General features: G+C 46.2%; 1 protein-coding gene across 1 annotated transcript in view; it reads right to left on the bottom strand.

Annotated features, from left to right (window-relative positions):
* Alk (ALK receptor tyrosine kinase) overlaps positions 1 to 15,852 on the bottom strand; it is a 703,407-nt gene that overhangs the window by 122,367 nt on the left and 565,188 nt on the right. The window contains exon 6 of the mRNA XM_060364669.1: positions 5,220 to 5,351. Coding sequence (XP_060220652.1) covers positions 5,220 to 5,351 — 132 coding nt within the window. The remainder of the gene's footprint in view (positions 1 to 5,219; positions 5,352 to 15,852) is intronic.

The following is a 15,852-nucleotide window of genomic DNA, read 5'->3' as shown; positions in this document are numbered from 1 at the left end:
GGAGCCAGGGCAGAGCAAGAGCTGAGAAAACCCCGCCCCCAACCCTACCAGGCGCTGGCAACACAGTAGTGCTGGTTTGCAAACCTAGGGGCTCCAGACCCAGCCCTTCCTTTCTGTGGGGTTCCCTTAGGTGAGTCACTTCCTATCTTGGAACCCTCAGGCTTCCCTTTTGTAAAGTGGAGGGAACATTAGTTTCTATTTGACGGGTTGGTTTCAGGCTAGGATAAAGGATGGGGCTAGGGACTACTGTGAGCAGAGTTGTGCAGAACTTTAAACAGCATGGCAGTGGTATTGCCCAGTGTCATGACACCCACACCAGGGTAAGTCCCTGGGGGAGGGGACCAAGCAGCCAGATCCTCCCTATCTTTCAGGAAGGGCCTCCTGGACCGGCTTGGAGAGGGAGTCCTATCTGTTTTTGTCTGAATGAAGGGAGAGGAGGCAGGCAAGACAACAAGGCAGGTCAGTGGCAGGTTTATGTGGCAGTTAAACCTTGAAGGGAGGAAGTCCCAGAGGATGTCCATCTTTTCTAAGCACGATGGGACAGTGTGCTCTACGAGAAAGGCACTCTGGAGATGGCTGGTATGGGTGTGCATCAAAACAATGACCCCTGATGGATTAGGCTGAAGCCAGGAAGTGGTCGCTGAGACTAGGATGGCCCATAAGGCAGAGTCTACTAACGTTGCCTGAGCCTTCGATTGATTCCCACCTCTTCTCACTCAGCCCAGGCACCTGCTGGGTACACAGCCCACCGCAGGGCTTTAATATCTATTTGCCGGAGGAAAGGAAACAGGTTAATTCTTAACTTCTTGCCACTGAAATGGGCTCCAGGGACCAGGTACCCCTCTGTGGCCTGTGAAATTACCATCACGGACTCTCAGGGCGCCCCTCCACACACCCCAGCCTGCTGCTTAGAATCTGCCTTTTAGGTAGCTCTCCAGGGAATCCCTGGCTACCTCACATTGGAGAAAATGTCATTCTCTCAGAGTCCTCCCTCCTTGGGCTGTGGCCAGGCTTCTCATCGGCTGGATGGCAAATGGAGTTGTGCTGGGGGAGGGGGAGGTTCAATCAATTCCACCACATTTGGCAATTATGACACCTGATTCCACTCTAAGAGAGACAAATGGGTAGAGTCACAGGGACGTGACCCCAGCCACAGCTGTGGAAGCTGCCAAGTGTAAATGGCAGGCCAAATGACACTACTTCTTTCTCTTCCCTTATGACAACTCTGTTAACATTTTTGATAAATATGTGTTACACATTCCCTTGAAAATATGGAGTCATGGGGAAAACTGCTAGAAGAAATACATCAAAATATTATGGTTATCTCGGAATGTCTGAGAGGGAGGATTATGGGCAATAGTATTTTCTCCTGTGCATTTTCCTGGATCTTCCAAGTATTTTACAACCAGAATGTTTTATTTTACAATAAAGAAATAAACTTAAAAAAAACTTTTTTTTTTCCTGGAAGGAAGCTTATACCCAGAAAACAGATGAGACTGTTGGGTCCCTGGAAGGTGAAGGGCAGTGATCTACGTGCATAGCTAATGAGTTAGCGAGAGGAGTGAAGCAGGGACTCCTGGCCCCTTTCGGGAGAGTCACAGGCCATTGAGGCTGGGGCATTAGCAGACACTCTCCACTGAGGCTACACACCTGGGAGGCCTCCCTTGGATTTGGTGATGTTTTTAATCCAAAAAGCAGGGGCATGGACACGAATTATGTCACAGATAAAAAAATTGAGAGCCCTCTTGCATGACAGAAAGGTGGTGGCAGCACCCTGGACCTCTCTGGTTCTTCTCAGCCTTCTTTGTTCAAGGAGTTCTCAGTAGCAGGTGGGTGTGGCCTGCTGTGTTCCAGAACAGGCGGTGAGCTCTGCAGTCAGACTGAGGCTGAACCACTGCTCAATCTTGGATGATTGCTTCAGCCTTCTGCTCTCCAAGACCAATGAAATAGGTTCATCTTGGGAGAGAGTACCTGGCATGGAGCAGATGCTCCTGTCGGCTGCTGTTACCGTCATGGTGATGGCTTCCAGCATCAACGATGTTACGGGGCAAAACAGCACAAGTGCCAGAAAGAGTAGGACCGGAAGAAGGAGGAAGGATATCTGCTAAGACCTTTGCCAAGAGCTGGTGCAAAGATCGGACTACTTCTATTTTTGAATTAAGCCTTTCTTCCTAGCAACTGGCTTCCAGTTTCTGCAGCCCACATGGGTGTTCTCCAGGATAGAGCTGTCCCTCTGACAGCTGATCAGAGCAGCTTTTCAAACATGGCTGAAAAGGCCACTGGGCCTCATGCTCCTGACCTTGGTGCCCAAGCCTGGCTTGTCCTGAAGCTGAGAGCTGCTTCCAGAAATCCACAATGACAAGCTGAGGAGAAGAAGGAGATGCCCCAAGCCACAGTAATGAGTTAGATCCAGAGGTCTCTGAGCTCTAATCACAGCTCTGTTCCCGACATGCTGTGTGACCCTGAACAAATCAATTACCTTCTCCCTGCCTACAATTTTCCCTATTGTAAATCAGGGCATGGCCTGCCTAACCTATGTCCCAGCTGGGAAGTGAGTATCAAAAAAACTTTTAAGAGGCATTTGCAAAATTACAGAGCTTAGAAGCACTGCTGGAAATGCGGCAGGCACAAATAAATAAACGAATGTGTACAGACTGCTGCCCAAGGCACATTTTGCTGTGAGAATGCTGAGGAAAAACTGGGAACAAAGAATGTGCAGGCAAACAAAGTGGGGCTGTAATCTACCTGCACGGCTTGTGAGTTTGGTTTCATATAAAACTCTTCACGGCGTTTTATATGAAAACACACCACGGGGACTGGGGATATGGCTCAGTTGGCAGAATGTTTATTTAAAATGCATGAAGTCCAGCCCCCTCTCCCCCATAGACCTGGGCATAGTAGTTTAGGCCTTGGCTACAAAGCAAGTTGAACACCAGCTTGGATACCAAAACCCTGTTGCAAACCATCAAAACCTATCATGACTCCATTATTCTTGGGACACCTCACTTGAAGTCTTTCTACAAAAATAAGATTTTTTTTGACATTGAAAAATGGATATAAATGAATGTATATAAACCCCTCTTAACGTCCACGGGGTCCAGATGACTTGGGTGGACCATTGTTCAGTCTTTAAAGCTACTTAGCAGAATTCCTCAGAGGTCAGTGGTGTCTGTGGTGTGTGTTTGAGCCCCTGGTCTGGTCCCCACTGCATCCCAGGCATGACTGCCTCCCCCACTTCCCAAGTTTTGAAGGGCCACTCACTGCTTCATTCTCTAAACCAGCTGTGGGCTTTCGCCGTTCTGCAGATTAAATCCTTGTAGTTTGCCTGTGCCCTAGGATTCGGCACATTTTCTAGCTCCCTGCAGGTGCTCTGTGTTTGTGGTTTCCCTGGCAAACGCTGAGCTCCGCTGCTGAGAACTCGATGTTCAAGTGGATCAGTCATTGGTGGGAAGTCTACACTGCCCTGCCTAGATAGCAGTGTGACCACAACAATTTGTTTCTCTTTATGGTGCTCAAGTTTTCCAACTCACCCAATTCATTTCAGTCACTAGTCAGCGAGCACTTAGCCCATGCCAGGAACCAAGAGAGATACTGGCACTGAAAAGGATACCAGGCCGGTTTTCCCACAGAGAGGGAGTGAGACCTGGAAACTAGTTCCATAACACATAACTGATACGGATACGCTAGGATGGTTAAAATGAAAAAAGGCAGATAATATCAAGTGTTAGCAAAGTAAAGAGAAAACAGAATATTTATATATTACTGCTGGGTTTATAAAATGATATAGCTACTTTCAAAGGTATTTTGACACTTGCCCAATACCTTACATGTAGAGTTACTGTATGAACCAGGAATTTTATTCTAGGTGTGTGCTGAAAGAATTGAACACTTATCTGTGCACAAACTGATATGTGGCTATTCATAGCAGTATTATTTACAAACAATAAGGCCAAGCTAGAAACAACACAATGGCCATGAATTAATGAATAGATGGAAAAATTGTAGTATAGTCCTAGAATGAAACCATATTCTGCAATTAAAAAATGCAGGATTGGCATGTGCTATGCTGTGCATGAATATAAAAAATACTAAGCTAATTGAATGAATTAATAAAAACTATATATTATATGATTCAGCAAGGGAGGTGCATCTATAGAAACAGAAAGATTAATGGTTAGGGCTTGTGGCAGAAGGATGGGAGGAAAATGCAGAGATTGCAAGGTCTTTCTTTTATGCGCTTGTAAAACATTTTGAAATTCAACCATGGTAATGGCTGTACAACCCTGAAACTATATTAAAGAAGTGAAGTATACACTTTAAATGAGTGAGTTATGTGGTGTGTGACCTGTATCGCAAAAAGCCACTGATGACAAGTTTTGGAAATGATTATGAGTGGACACACTTGGTTGAGTAGGAAGGGTACAAAGATCGAAGAACTCAACTGCACTCATTGGAGATGATGAGAGGAGGGTTCCTAGAAGAATGGACTGTTGAGGAGAGTCTTCAAGGAATAGCTGAGACTCAAGAAAAGAAGTCTGTTCTAGGCAGGGGTGACCACTCAAGCAAAGCCAGGGCAGTGCCATGGAGACGCAAAGTGGTTTGATATGGCTGCCGTTGGGGTGCACAGAAGATGGGGAGGAAGAGTAAGGCTTGGGAAGTGAGGGCAGTGTGGGCATTGAGACTTCTAATGTCACACCACCAGGCTGGGCCTCATCCTGCTCATTTCCTCTGGACCCGAGGATGCTGGCAGCAAAACTTAAAATATTAAGTTTTAAAAACTTAAAATATTGCATTTTTTTTAAAATATGCATGTTCTTATGCTTGTTTGTCTGTATGTGTACTATGCACATGCAAGTTCCCACAGAGGCAGGAAGAGAATATCAGATCCCGAGGAACTAGAGTTACAGGAAGTTGTAAGCCATCCAGTGTGGGTGTTGGGAACTGAATCACAGTCTTTTCTAACTGAGGCAAGGGCTCTTAACCTCTGAGCATCTCTGCAGTCCCTTATTTGTGACTACAGAGCATGGAGGACTGTGTTGTTTCTAGACCCTAATATAGACCTCTATATTCTAGGAATTGTGTTGCCAGGGGAGCCACTGGGTGTCAGGAAGGCCACTGATGCTTGCATGCATGGGGTTATGGGATAAGAGAGGGCTACAGGCATGAGTGGTTAGGATTGAGTAGGATCAGAACTGCATCCCCCATCCCCGTCAACTTACTGCATAGCTGGCCCTCATCTTCTCCTTGGGCGCAGTCATGATGGAAGTCACAGGCTTGCCCAAGCTGGAGAACTGTTCCATTCCAACAAGTAAAGGAACTCTGCAAGGCCATCTTGGAGCCTGGGGATGTTCCTAGAGGGCACACAGACAGACACATATTCCTTGTTAGCTCAGGCAGTTGAAGGCTGGTCTTGTGGGAGGACTACTCCACCGCTCACATCCCAAGACTTGATGGAGATGCTGCATGCCCATCTGACCATACTCAAGGCTAATGGAAGCACCAAAGCCCCTCACACACATTCACAGTCTGCTCAGCATCTTACACGTCATCGACGGGCTGAGGGCTGGCCCATATTCTCTGAGAATTGTGGGATCCTTGAATCCTTAATTTTCATGTAGCAGAATCTCCTGCTGGAGGCCCTGTCACACACAATTCCACCCACAAGGTAGGATTTGGGCTTCCAACAGGTGTGCCCGGTCCAGCATAACCTTCCTAGGCTCTAACATCAGATCCTAGCATTGGAGTCACTTACTGAATAAATTTAGAGAATACAGGCACTTTCTGCTGTGGAGAGCAACACTTGTCATTGTCAGGCAGGGACCTGACTCCTCTGTGATTGGCTAGGCTGAGGAGATCCTTTCTCTCTCTCTCCTGTGAAAGGAAGGGTTTTCATTATATTACTAAGATGCATTCCAGTTCCCAAACCCTTAGGAACCACATTTTCCAGGAAGAAAGGAAGGCTGCGTCTTATAATGAACATGTTGGCAGTTATTTGTTTCTCAATTAACAGCGATGCATTATGGTAACTTGGCAGCCTGTTGCCACTTGAGTCTCCTGCAAACCTGAAAGACCAAGGTGGTGAGGAGAAAAAGTAGGCTGCCCAGGCATCGTCTCCCTTGCTGAATGGAGGGAAGGAAAGGTCTGGCTTGTGCTTTCTGATACTTAGCTCTCAGTGGGAGGTGGGAAGTGGGAGGGGGGAGTCTCTGGTCCCCGTGAAGATGAGCCGCAGGATCCACTTGGGGTGGCCCTCAGGTAAGGCTGCATTAGCTCATACTCTTCGCTGTGGTGGCTGGTGCCTTTACAGGCTTCCTACACCAATCTCTCATGCTTGTGCTCCTGATGGTCCTGGTTCCAGGCCCCTCTACTTTGGCTGAGAAGTCAGATTAAGTAGAGCTCCCCAGACACACAATTATTAGTATCTGAAATGCTAAGGTTTTTGTTTGTTTGTTTCTTTGTTCCCTGGAGTGCTTCCTATGGCACGGACCTTAACGTCACACCAAGCCTGCTTACTTCTATACTTCTGCCTACCTTAGCCTATGAAGCTTCTATGAGGCATCTATGCAGGTCTTAACTGTGCCCATCTCAGTGTCCTGTGTAAGAAAACTGAGTCCAGAGAGGCTTGATGCGTAGCCTAAGGTCTACGGCCATCATGGGAGACTCAAACCCAGTCTGGCAGACTGCAGAGCTGCTTTCCCCACCTCATGGGAGGGGCCAGCTGGGTGTGACCCTGTGCCCTCATCTGCAGGCCAGTGCAAGTTACAAAAATCTCAGTTTATCAGGTGATTTAGGGGTTATGGTACAAGTATTTCCAATGTCCTCTTTTGGAGGGAAGAGAAAGGCTCCTAACTTCCGGGAAGCTCAGGAAATGATAAGACTTGCAGGGTCTATCCCTGAGGTTATGCAGACAACAAACCATGGCTATAGAGTAGAAACCCTTCAGCGTTACTGCCTACAAGGTGGGCAGGGGGCCTCAGCATTTGTGTTTCGTTACCCAAGTTGAGGTGGGACTTTTAGTGATGCAATTGCCTTTAATTCACCCATGATCCTGAAAGTAGCCTTGATAAACTCACTCATCCGTCAAGCCAGACTTTGGGGGCAATTGTTTCTTCTGTATGTCACCAGAATGCTATCTGGGATGACCAGACAGTCACATTTCCCCAGGAAAAGCCACACAACAGATGGTCACTTGGCATGGTCATGCTGGCTTCCAGCCTGGCTGGGCTTGCTTTGAAACTTCTGGGCATAGAAGAATTGTCCTCATGTCCTTCCAGGGAATCAAAATCTGGGCTCTCCAATCCATTCCTTAAGGTCCCAGGATGGGGACTCAATTGCCTTTTTTGCCTTGTCTCTTGATTATCTTTGTGACCCCTCCCAAGGTCATGTGATGGTACACTCATAAAGTGTCACCATGCAGGTGACTCACAGACTTCAGCTGTGACAATCCCTATAACCTTCTTCCCAGGCTGCATGTGCCCTTGGCACTACTCAGCTGGGCTCCAGAACTTACTGGCAAACTCTTATCATCTCCATGAAACTGTGTCAGCCCCTGGCCACTCTCCAACCCTCCTCCCCAGACTCAGCCTCTCAGAGGGCTCATGAGCACCTGTGCTCAGAGGTCATGTTTAGAATACACTGATTGATGTAATGGTCCCTCAACTCTCAGAACCTAAAAGGATGATGAATGTTACCTTCTGTGGTGGAGGGTGACTTTACTTGGCTGGTGTAATTAAACCTTTTAGATGGATTGACCTTCTGGATTATTCAGGGGACCCCAGGGGGATTCCAAGGGTCTTTATCAAAAGAAGGAAAGAGTCAGTAAGAGACAGGAGATCTGATGGTGGCTTTCAGATCAGATCACAGAGGCAAAGGACCTGTTCCCTCCCTTGCTCCTGGGAACAGGCCCTTCTGGAGAGAAAAGCCTGAAATTCACAGAGGCTAAAGGCAGAACTGGTGCCAATCAACGCACTGTTCTTCACTCAGGAATAGCATTGTGACTTTTCAAGCACCTGCCTCAGCTAAGCCTCGTTAGATGATGCTAGCTGACCTTGGACCCATTTCCTGGTGACAAACATTTTCCCCACTCTCTGCTTTCTCACAGGAGACCTTAGAAGGACAAACTGTGCCCTCTCTGCTGCTTTGTTAGGTAATAGACTCTTTGTCTAAAGATCAGTCTGACTCTGTGTCTCTCTCCCATTGGATCTCCCCCAAACTTAACAAAAGAAGCATGAATTTCAGAACAGGAGGGGAGGTCATGGCCCAGGGACCACACGGGACCCACAGAAGTTGGAAGAGGCAGGGAAACTGGCTTTCAAGAGGAAACAGCCATGCCCAACAGCATGTTTCTAGAAACTTTCCAGTGAACTCTCGATTTCAGACAGTTTTGCACATGCTCAATGAAAGTGATTTCAGACTTTGGCCCTCTGGAGCAGTAAGAGAATAAATTTGTGTTGTTTGAAGCCATTAAGCTTCTGGTGGTTCATTACAGCAGGGGCAGGAAATTAATACATAGTCTAAAACCAGCTCTAGCAGGAATCCCTGGCTGTGGCAGCCATCGCCTTGGCCAGCCAGACCCCAGTGCAATGTTAGATGGATGTCTCAGTGCTCTCAATTGCTTCTGGGATGAAGAGTGCCCTGTGACAGTTCTCTGGCCTGGTCACCTCTCCCCCTCTTGTTCATGGAGAAGGAAGGATGTTACCCACATTTCCCTGTGTCCCAGGACAGCACGGGATAAAGTTTTTTTTCCAATGGTTCTCGGGTTCTAAGCACTACCTGAATTCTAATGTGCAGTAAAGCCTTGTCCTCTTTCCCACACCGTGTCAGTGACAAACACGCTCAGACAAAAACTTAGCATCAGGGAAATGCAATCAAATGACTCTAAGATTCTCTCTTACACCCGACAGAATGGCTAAGATCAGAAATTCAAGTGACACGCATGCTGGAGAGGAGGTGGGGAAAGGGGAATACTCCTCCACTGATGATGGGAATACAAAATTGTACAGCCAGTTTGGAAATCAATCTGGCGTGTTCTCAGAAAATTGGGAATAGTTCTACCTAAAGACCCAGCCATATCACTCCTGGGCATATAACCAAAAGATGCTCCACCATACAACAAGGGCATTTGCCCAACTATATACATCGCAGCTTTATTCGTAATAGCCAGAAACTGAAAACAACCTAGATGTCCCTAAACTGAGGAATGGATACAGAAATTGTGGTACATTTACACAATGGAATCCTACTCAGCTATTAAAAACAAAGACATCATGCAATTTTCAGGCAAATGGACGGCACTAGAAAATATCATCTTGAGTGAGGTAACCCAGACCCAGAAAGACACAAATGGTATGTGGATGTTAGCCATAAAATACAGGATAACCATGCTACAATCCATAGACCCAAAGAAGCTAAGTAACAAGATCCCAAGCGAGGATGCTTGAATCTCACTCAGAAAGGGAAGTAAAATAGATACCTGAAGCAGATAGAGAGAGGGAACTGGGTTAGAAAGGGGGTGTGGAGGGCAAGTGGGATGGGGATCAGGTGTGGGGAGAGCAGTGTGGGGGGGGGAGGCGTATGACCATCGACAGTGAGAAGGGAAGTTGGTACCGGACACATCTCTGGGACAGGGAGGCTCCTAGGAGTATATGGGATGACTCTAGCTGAGAATCGTAGGAGCAAGAGATATGGAGCCTGAACTGTATATGGATATGGCCACTTCCTGTAGCCGGGCAGAACTTCCAGTGGTGGGAGAGGACACCAACCCACTCATAAAACCTTCGACCCAAAGTTAGTCCTGCCTACAAGAAGTGTAGGGATAAAGATGGAGCAGAGATTGAGGGAATGGCCCAATTTGAGACACACCCCACAGGAGAGAGCCAGCCTCTGACACTGTTAATGATACTCTGCTATGCTTGCAGACAGGAGCCTAGTGCAACTGTCTTCTAAGAGGCTTCATCCAACAGCTGATGGAAACAGATGCAGAGACTCACAGCCAAACAATAGGCTGAGATCTTCCAGTCTTGTGGAAGAGTGCGTGGAAGGATTGAGAGAGTGTGAGGGGTCAAAGGCACCACAGAAGACATACAGAGGAAACTAACCTGGCCCCATGGGGGTTCACAGAGACTGAACCACCAACCAAAGAGCCTTCATGGCTGGACCTAGACCCCCCACACACATGTAGACACATGTAGCAGGTGTGCAGCCTGGTCAGTATGTGAGCCTCCTAACAATGGGAGGAGGGGCTGTCTCTGACTCTGTCTCCTGCCTTTGGATCCCTTTCCCCTAGCTGGGCTGCCTTTTCAGGCCTCAGCAGAGAGGATGTGCTTAATCCTGCTGAGACTTGATGTGTCAGGGTGGGTTGTTACCCATGGGGCCTCCTCTTCTCTGAGAAGAAAGGGAGGGAAGAAGAGGGCTTGGGGTGTGAGGGTGGGACTGGGAGGACAGGAGAGAAGTGGCTGCAATCAAGCTGTAAAGTGAATAAATAAATTAATCAATGAAAGAAATTAAAAGCACATCAGAGTCAATGCTCTTGTGAAAAGGTATGGCGTAGAGTTCATTTTCTGGATTAATTCCATACACCAATTTTCCACTTTTCAGTCATGTTTTAACTTAAATTCCATGTTAAAAACAACAACAATACACACCTGTGTTAAACATTCGTTCTGACTGGGAGGAAATGGGAAGCCTAGTGGCACTGCCTGACCTCTCTACCCACCCTTTGGACAAAGGTCCAAAATCATTTCTATCCTGTTTTGAAGTGTTTAACCTTCAAAACCATGTGCTGATGACGTCAAGAGGGTGGAAATTCAATCCAATTATGTTTAGATATCTAGAGAAAAGATATCTCTCTTTGAGAAGGGACTAGATTATGACATCAGTGTGGAGCCCCCTGCAATGGGATCTTACTGGCTTCATTTAAAAAAAAAATAGAAAAAAGACCAGACAGAAACACATTTATACTCTGGCCTTGATATGGTACAGCTGAAGAGGGGGCAGAGCTGTCACTGCGCTCTCTGAATTTCTAGCTGTGAGCTGCATAGAACCCAGGCATTTAGGATGGTAAGGATGGCTCTCCGCATGGGCTCAGTGACTTCATTTTCAACAGGAGAGATTACTCTCTCTCCGGCCTGCCACAGCGAAGACGAGAAAACCAAAGGCCTTCCAAAGCCTCCCTTGACTTGCAGGACATTTTAAGCTGCTCTGTTTATGCATATTGTGCATCTTTACTGTGCATCTTCAAGGGCACAGAAGTGTTTCCCATACTGGATTTGTCTTATTACATCTTTTACCTTTCCTTTATTTAAAATAAAGTCAGTTGTCTAAAGTTGGAAGCAAGGTAAAAACAACAAACAAACAAACAAACAAGAGTACCCCAGAATCCCGCCACCCCTGGCCGCTCTCTCTCCCCTTTAAAAAAATGTCTTTCTCCACAAAGAGAGCAACAGAATGAAAAAATCTGGGCACAGGGGTTTTCCCTGAGACTGATACTCCAACCAAGTAGCATGCATGAAGATAACCTAGAACCCCTGCACCGATGTAGCCCATGACAGTTCAGTGTCCAAGTGGGTTCCATAGTAATGGGAACAGGGACTGTCTCTGACATGAACTGATTGGCCTGCTCTCTGATCACCTCCCTCTGAGGGGGGAGCAGCCTTACCAGGCCACAGAGGAATACAATGCAGCCACTCCTGATGAGAATTAATAGACTAGGATCAGAAGGAAGAAAAAGAAGACCTCCCTTACCAGTGGACTCAGAAAGGGGCATGCGTGGAAAAGGGGGAGAAAAGGAGGGGTTGGAAGGGGAGGAGGGAGGAAGCTACAGGGGGATACAAAGTGAATAAAGTGTAATTAATAAAAAAATAAAAATTGTCTAATTTATCTTGAGTCCTTTTTGTGATTAGAAAGTGTTCATAGTCTTCTATACGTGTCCAGGTCTTCAAATAATTGCGGTGCCATCACACAAACTTTTCCAAGTGCTTTAAACAGTTCCCCCTTGGGTTCTTTTTAATAGCTACCATCCAGTGTGATACCGGCCATCATTTATTTAAACATTATTCAACCATTGAGCTGCTAGTCTGTTTATAATAACACTTTGAAGAATATCTTTGTGCATAAACCTTTGCCTGCCTTTCTGACTATTTTCATAGGCTAGATTCCCAGAAGTGGAATTACTGAATCAAAAGGTATAAACATTTTAAAAGCTCTTGATACACATTGCCAAATTGCTTTCTAGAAGTGAATCCAATTTACACTCTTCCCCAGCTGTGTTCATATACACACGCCCTTCATTCCATATCCTGGTCCACCCTGCCTGACTATTATCAGAATTTTTATTTTAAGCTAAGAGCTGTTTACTTTGAATTTTTCTGAGAAGGAGGTTTTCATGTGTTCTCAGCTTTTAAATTCTTTTTATTCTTTTCAGGGCTGGGGAAAAAAAAAACAAACCTCATGGTGTCAGAATTGTTAGGGAAGTCTCTACCTGCCTCTTCCCTTCATCAAAAAGTACATACTGATGTGTCCGAGATCATTTAACAAGGGCTTGAGTGCCTTCTATTTACATATAGAGAGTATAGCTTCATAGTGAATTTTGTTATACAGGTATCTAAAGTTTCAAAGAAATCTGAATGTGTTCTATTTTCTTGATGACTTCTTTTCCTTCTTTTCGTTATCCCTCTTAATTTTCTTCCCCTCCTTCATTTCTTCTCTCTTTCTCGCTCTCTGATGCTTAGAGAGTTTATTTCCTGTGGGACTGATAAGCACATGTGGGTCAACCTTCATGGTTTTGGGGTTGACTTATTCTTGGGGATATCTTCCACCAGCTCTTCCCTCTTGTCAGCTAGGTACTGGACCTTGATCCTCACCCATTTTTATGGATTCCTTATTTCCCTCTTAGAACATTCCTTTCTCTTTCTGAACACATTACTTCTTGCATGGAACATAGCTGAGGTTCTGCGTCATAGTATTATTAGCTGTTTGTCTTCTTCAGCAAACTGCCGCTGACTTGAATGGAGGTGCTGAGTCTTAGGCCGACTCTGCAATAGTGTCTGGTATTATAGGCCTCCCCATCCCTGTAATAACTGGGGATTGAAATGGCCCTGCATATCAGTGGAAGAAAGTGTTATCAAACTTCTTATTGAGAATATAAAGTTCCAGAGTGGTCATTGGTTTGCTGAGGGATTGGCAGAAATCTATGCCTTTTCACATTGTGTTTTCTCTCATTTGTGCTTTGTCTGTCTAAGGAGTCATTCAAGTGATGGATGTGCCCAACTCTGAAAGTGGGCACAGTGTGCAAAAAGTCTACATGCTTGCCCTTCACCCACAAGCCTTGACAAAGAGGGGTGTAGAAGCAGACTAGAGTGCTGCTTTCATTCTTTGGATGCCCAGGATTTATGGATTTTTATCCCCAGGACCTCTCCCCGGATTCAGGCTCATCAGAAACTCAAATAACTGTCTCTTTCAGTCCTGTTTTCTCTGATATCTTTCTTCCTCTCCGGGAGCCTACCAGATTCCTTGGTAGAGTCTCCCCTGGACAGAGCGAGCTTTACGCTTACCAGAGACTCAATTAGATGGACTCCAGGTACTCCGATCTCTCTACTGCCAGCCCAAACTCAGAATTAATGAGGCAAAACCAAAAACAAGTGCTCTGTCTCCTCAAGTTCTTCTTTTATGGGGCCCATAAATTCCTAGGAGGAAAATATCCTTGGTGAGTGGTTTTAAACAAGGGCCTACGCTTCGTAAATAGCACCTTCTCTGTGGTTGTACAAGCATTGCTCTACCCTGAGGAGTAGGCGACCCCAATGCCCTCGGTGATTGTAGCCTATCTCTGGAGCAATGAGCGAGGGTGGGGTGGGGGGAGGGAGGCTTGGGCATGAAAAAGAAGCCCTCGTATCTCTGCAGGTATCCAAGGGGTGCTGGTATTTTCCAAGCATCACTGAAACACCCCAGGTTCCCCAGTCACATAAGGTAAGAGATCAAATCACCCGTGGGAGGGCTGATGCTCAGGGCCCTTTGGTCAGTAATGGTCTTCACTATGGAAATTTACTTATTAGCCCTTGAAAGAGCACTTCCTCCCAGACCAACAATGTGAGTCACTAGGCATATTAAATCCCTGTCACTCCTTTTTGCCTAGCATTTTAATAGCCTGCAATGTGCTTCCTTAAGCCTTCTTTGTCTGAAGCCCATAAAAACCTAGTCGAACAGTTATTATTCCCACTTGATTAATCAGAAGACTGGGAATTTAAGGGCCTAAGCAATGCTTGTTGCTTTTTAAATAGTTGCTTTTAAAACATGTGACCAGTTGCTTACTGGGATGTTTTGTTAGTAAACCAGAGACGCGGACCCAGAACTTGGCCAGATGGTCCCCCAGTGACATCTTGTCCCATGACTCATGATAGATCATCTGCTATAAACAGTGCCCGATGTCCACGGGAGTCACTTGGCAGGCAGGTGAGAAACAATGTTTGTGCTCATGTGTCGCCTCAGCCAATGTCATCTGTATATCTGGAGGAGATGCCCTTGGCATTGGTGGTGCTCAAAGACCCCTGGATGTTTCTGGGGCACCCAGCTGAGTGGGATGACCTTGGAGGACTATGGGAATCTGAAGTTCAGTATCTGTGGGATCTCGGATATTTTCTTTGCCTTTGTGCCTCCACTGTCCTCTGGCACACTGGAATGTTGACCTCAGATCTTATCTCGAAGCCTTTTTCCACCCATGAGCTCCTGATTGGGTTCTAAGCAATGGCCCTGATGGCTACATGTTGATGAGATGGATTTGCTATCATTAGTGCCAACTTGATTAATGCCCACCATTGAGGATGGCTCTCCCTTCAAGCCTTCTGCTAAGCTGCTCACCCTGCAAGCTGGCCTTACATTGGCATTTCCTGTTCCAGTCATCTGTCATTTGCATCTTGGAACATCTCTTCCGAAACAGCACGGCACATTTGTTTGTCTATTTATCTTCTCAGTGGATGCTGCAGAAATTAGTTTAGATTTGCATCAGCAACACGTGTGGTCCAGGTCAAGCTCCATGAACCACTGTTCTACACTGTGGGTTCACTCGCTGGGCACGACTCCTTCTCTGACTGCATCTGAACAGAAACACACACACATCCCCCCTCCTTCATTTCTGTGTTAGAGATTACATGCTATGAAGTCTACACAGCCCTCTAACTCAAATTTATTTTTTAAATGAGTGTCCAATTTTAGGGTACTTAATTAATTTTTAATTAAGGGGTTTATGTGGCATTTTAAAAAGACACATTTGTCTCAGTTTTCTGGCCATCTCCTACCTGCTTGCTCTTGCCTAACCAATGGCATTAATTACAGGGGTGGGGACTGAGAGCTGCCTTGGTGAGGTGGGGGGTTCTCTTAAATCACACTGGAGATGATATGTGGAAGAGCTTTTAATATAGGGTTTGTGGTTAAGCTTGGGCTAGAGTTGAAGCCCAGGGCTGGGCTGGGCTCCCACCTGCCTGGTAAAAACTTCGAACTGCTCAGACCTGGGAGAGCCAGGTGCTTAGGGGTAAACAAGCCAAGAGACATGAAAATGAATGGTGACATGATGAGGATGGAGTCAAACAGTGTGTATGGGCCGATAGCCAGAGCTTCCTTGCTGACTTTGATGGGGGCATTGGAAAGCTTGTGAACTGTGTAAATTAAGCCTGGCAGAAACCCGTCCTTTTGAAGGCTTTGGGCCTCATAAATTGTAGTGTGGACAACCTCATTAAAGATCTGGCGTCTTGGTGTGTACGCTAAAGGAGAGGCCCGTCACAGATGGCTGCCTGTGGGCTGAGGAAGAAAACACTATTCTACGGAGTAGGAGAGCTGGATGAAGCCTCACCTTGCCTCTAGGTCTCT

This window comes from Meriones unguiculatus, chromosome 1, assembly GCF_030254825.1.
Source record: "Meriones unguiculatus strain TT.TT164.6M chromosome 1, Bangor_MerUng_6.1, whole genome shotgun sequence".
Taxonomy (NCBI): domain Eukaryota; kingdom Metazoa; phylum Chordata; class Mammalia; order Rodentia; family Muridae; genus Meriones; species Meriones unguiculatus.
This window is presented reverse-complemented; position numbering and strand designations above follow the sequence as displayed.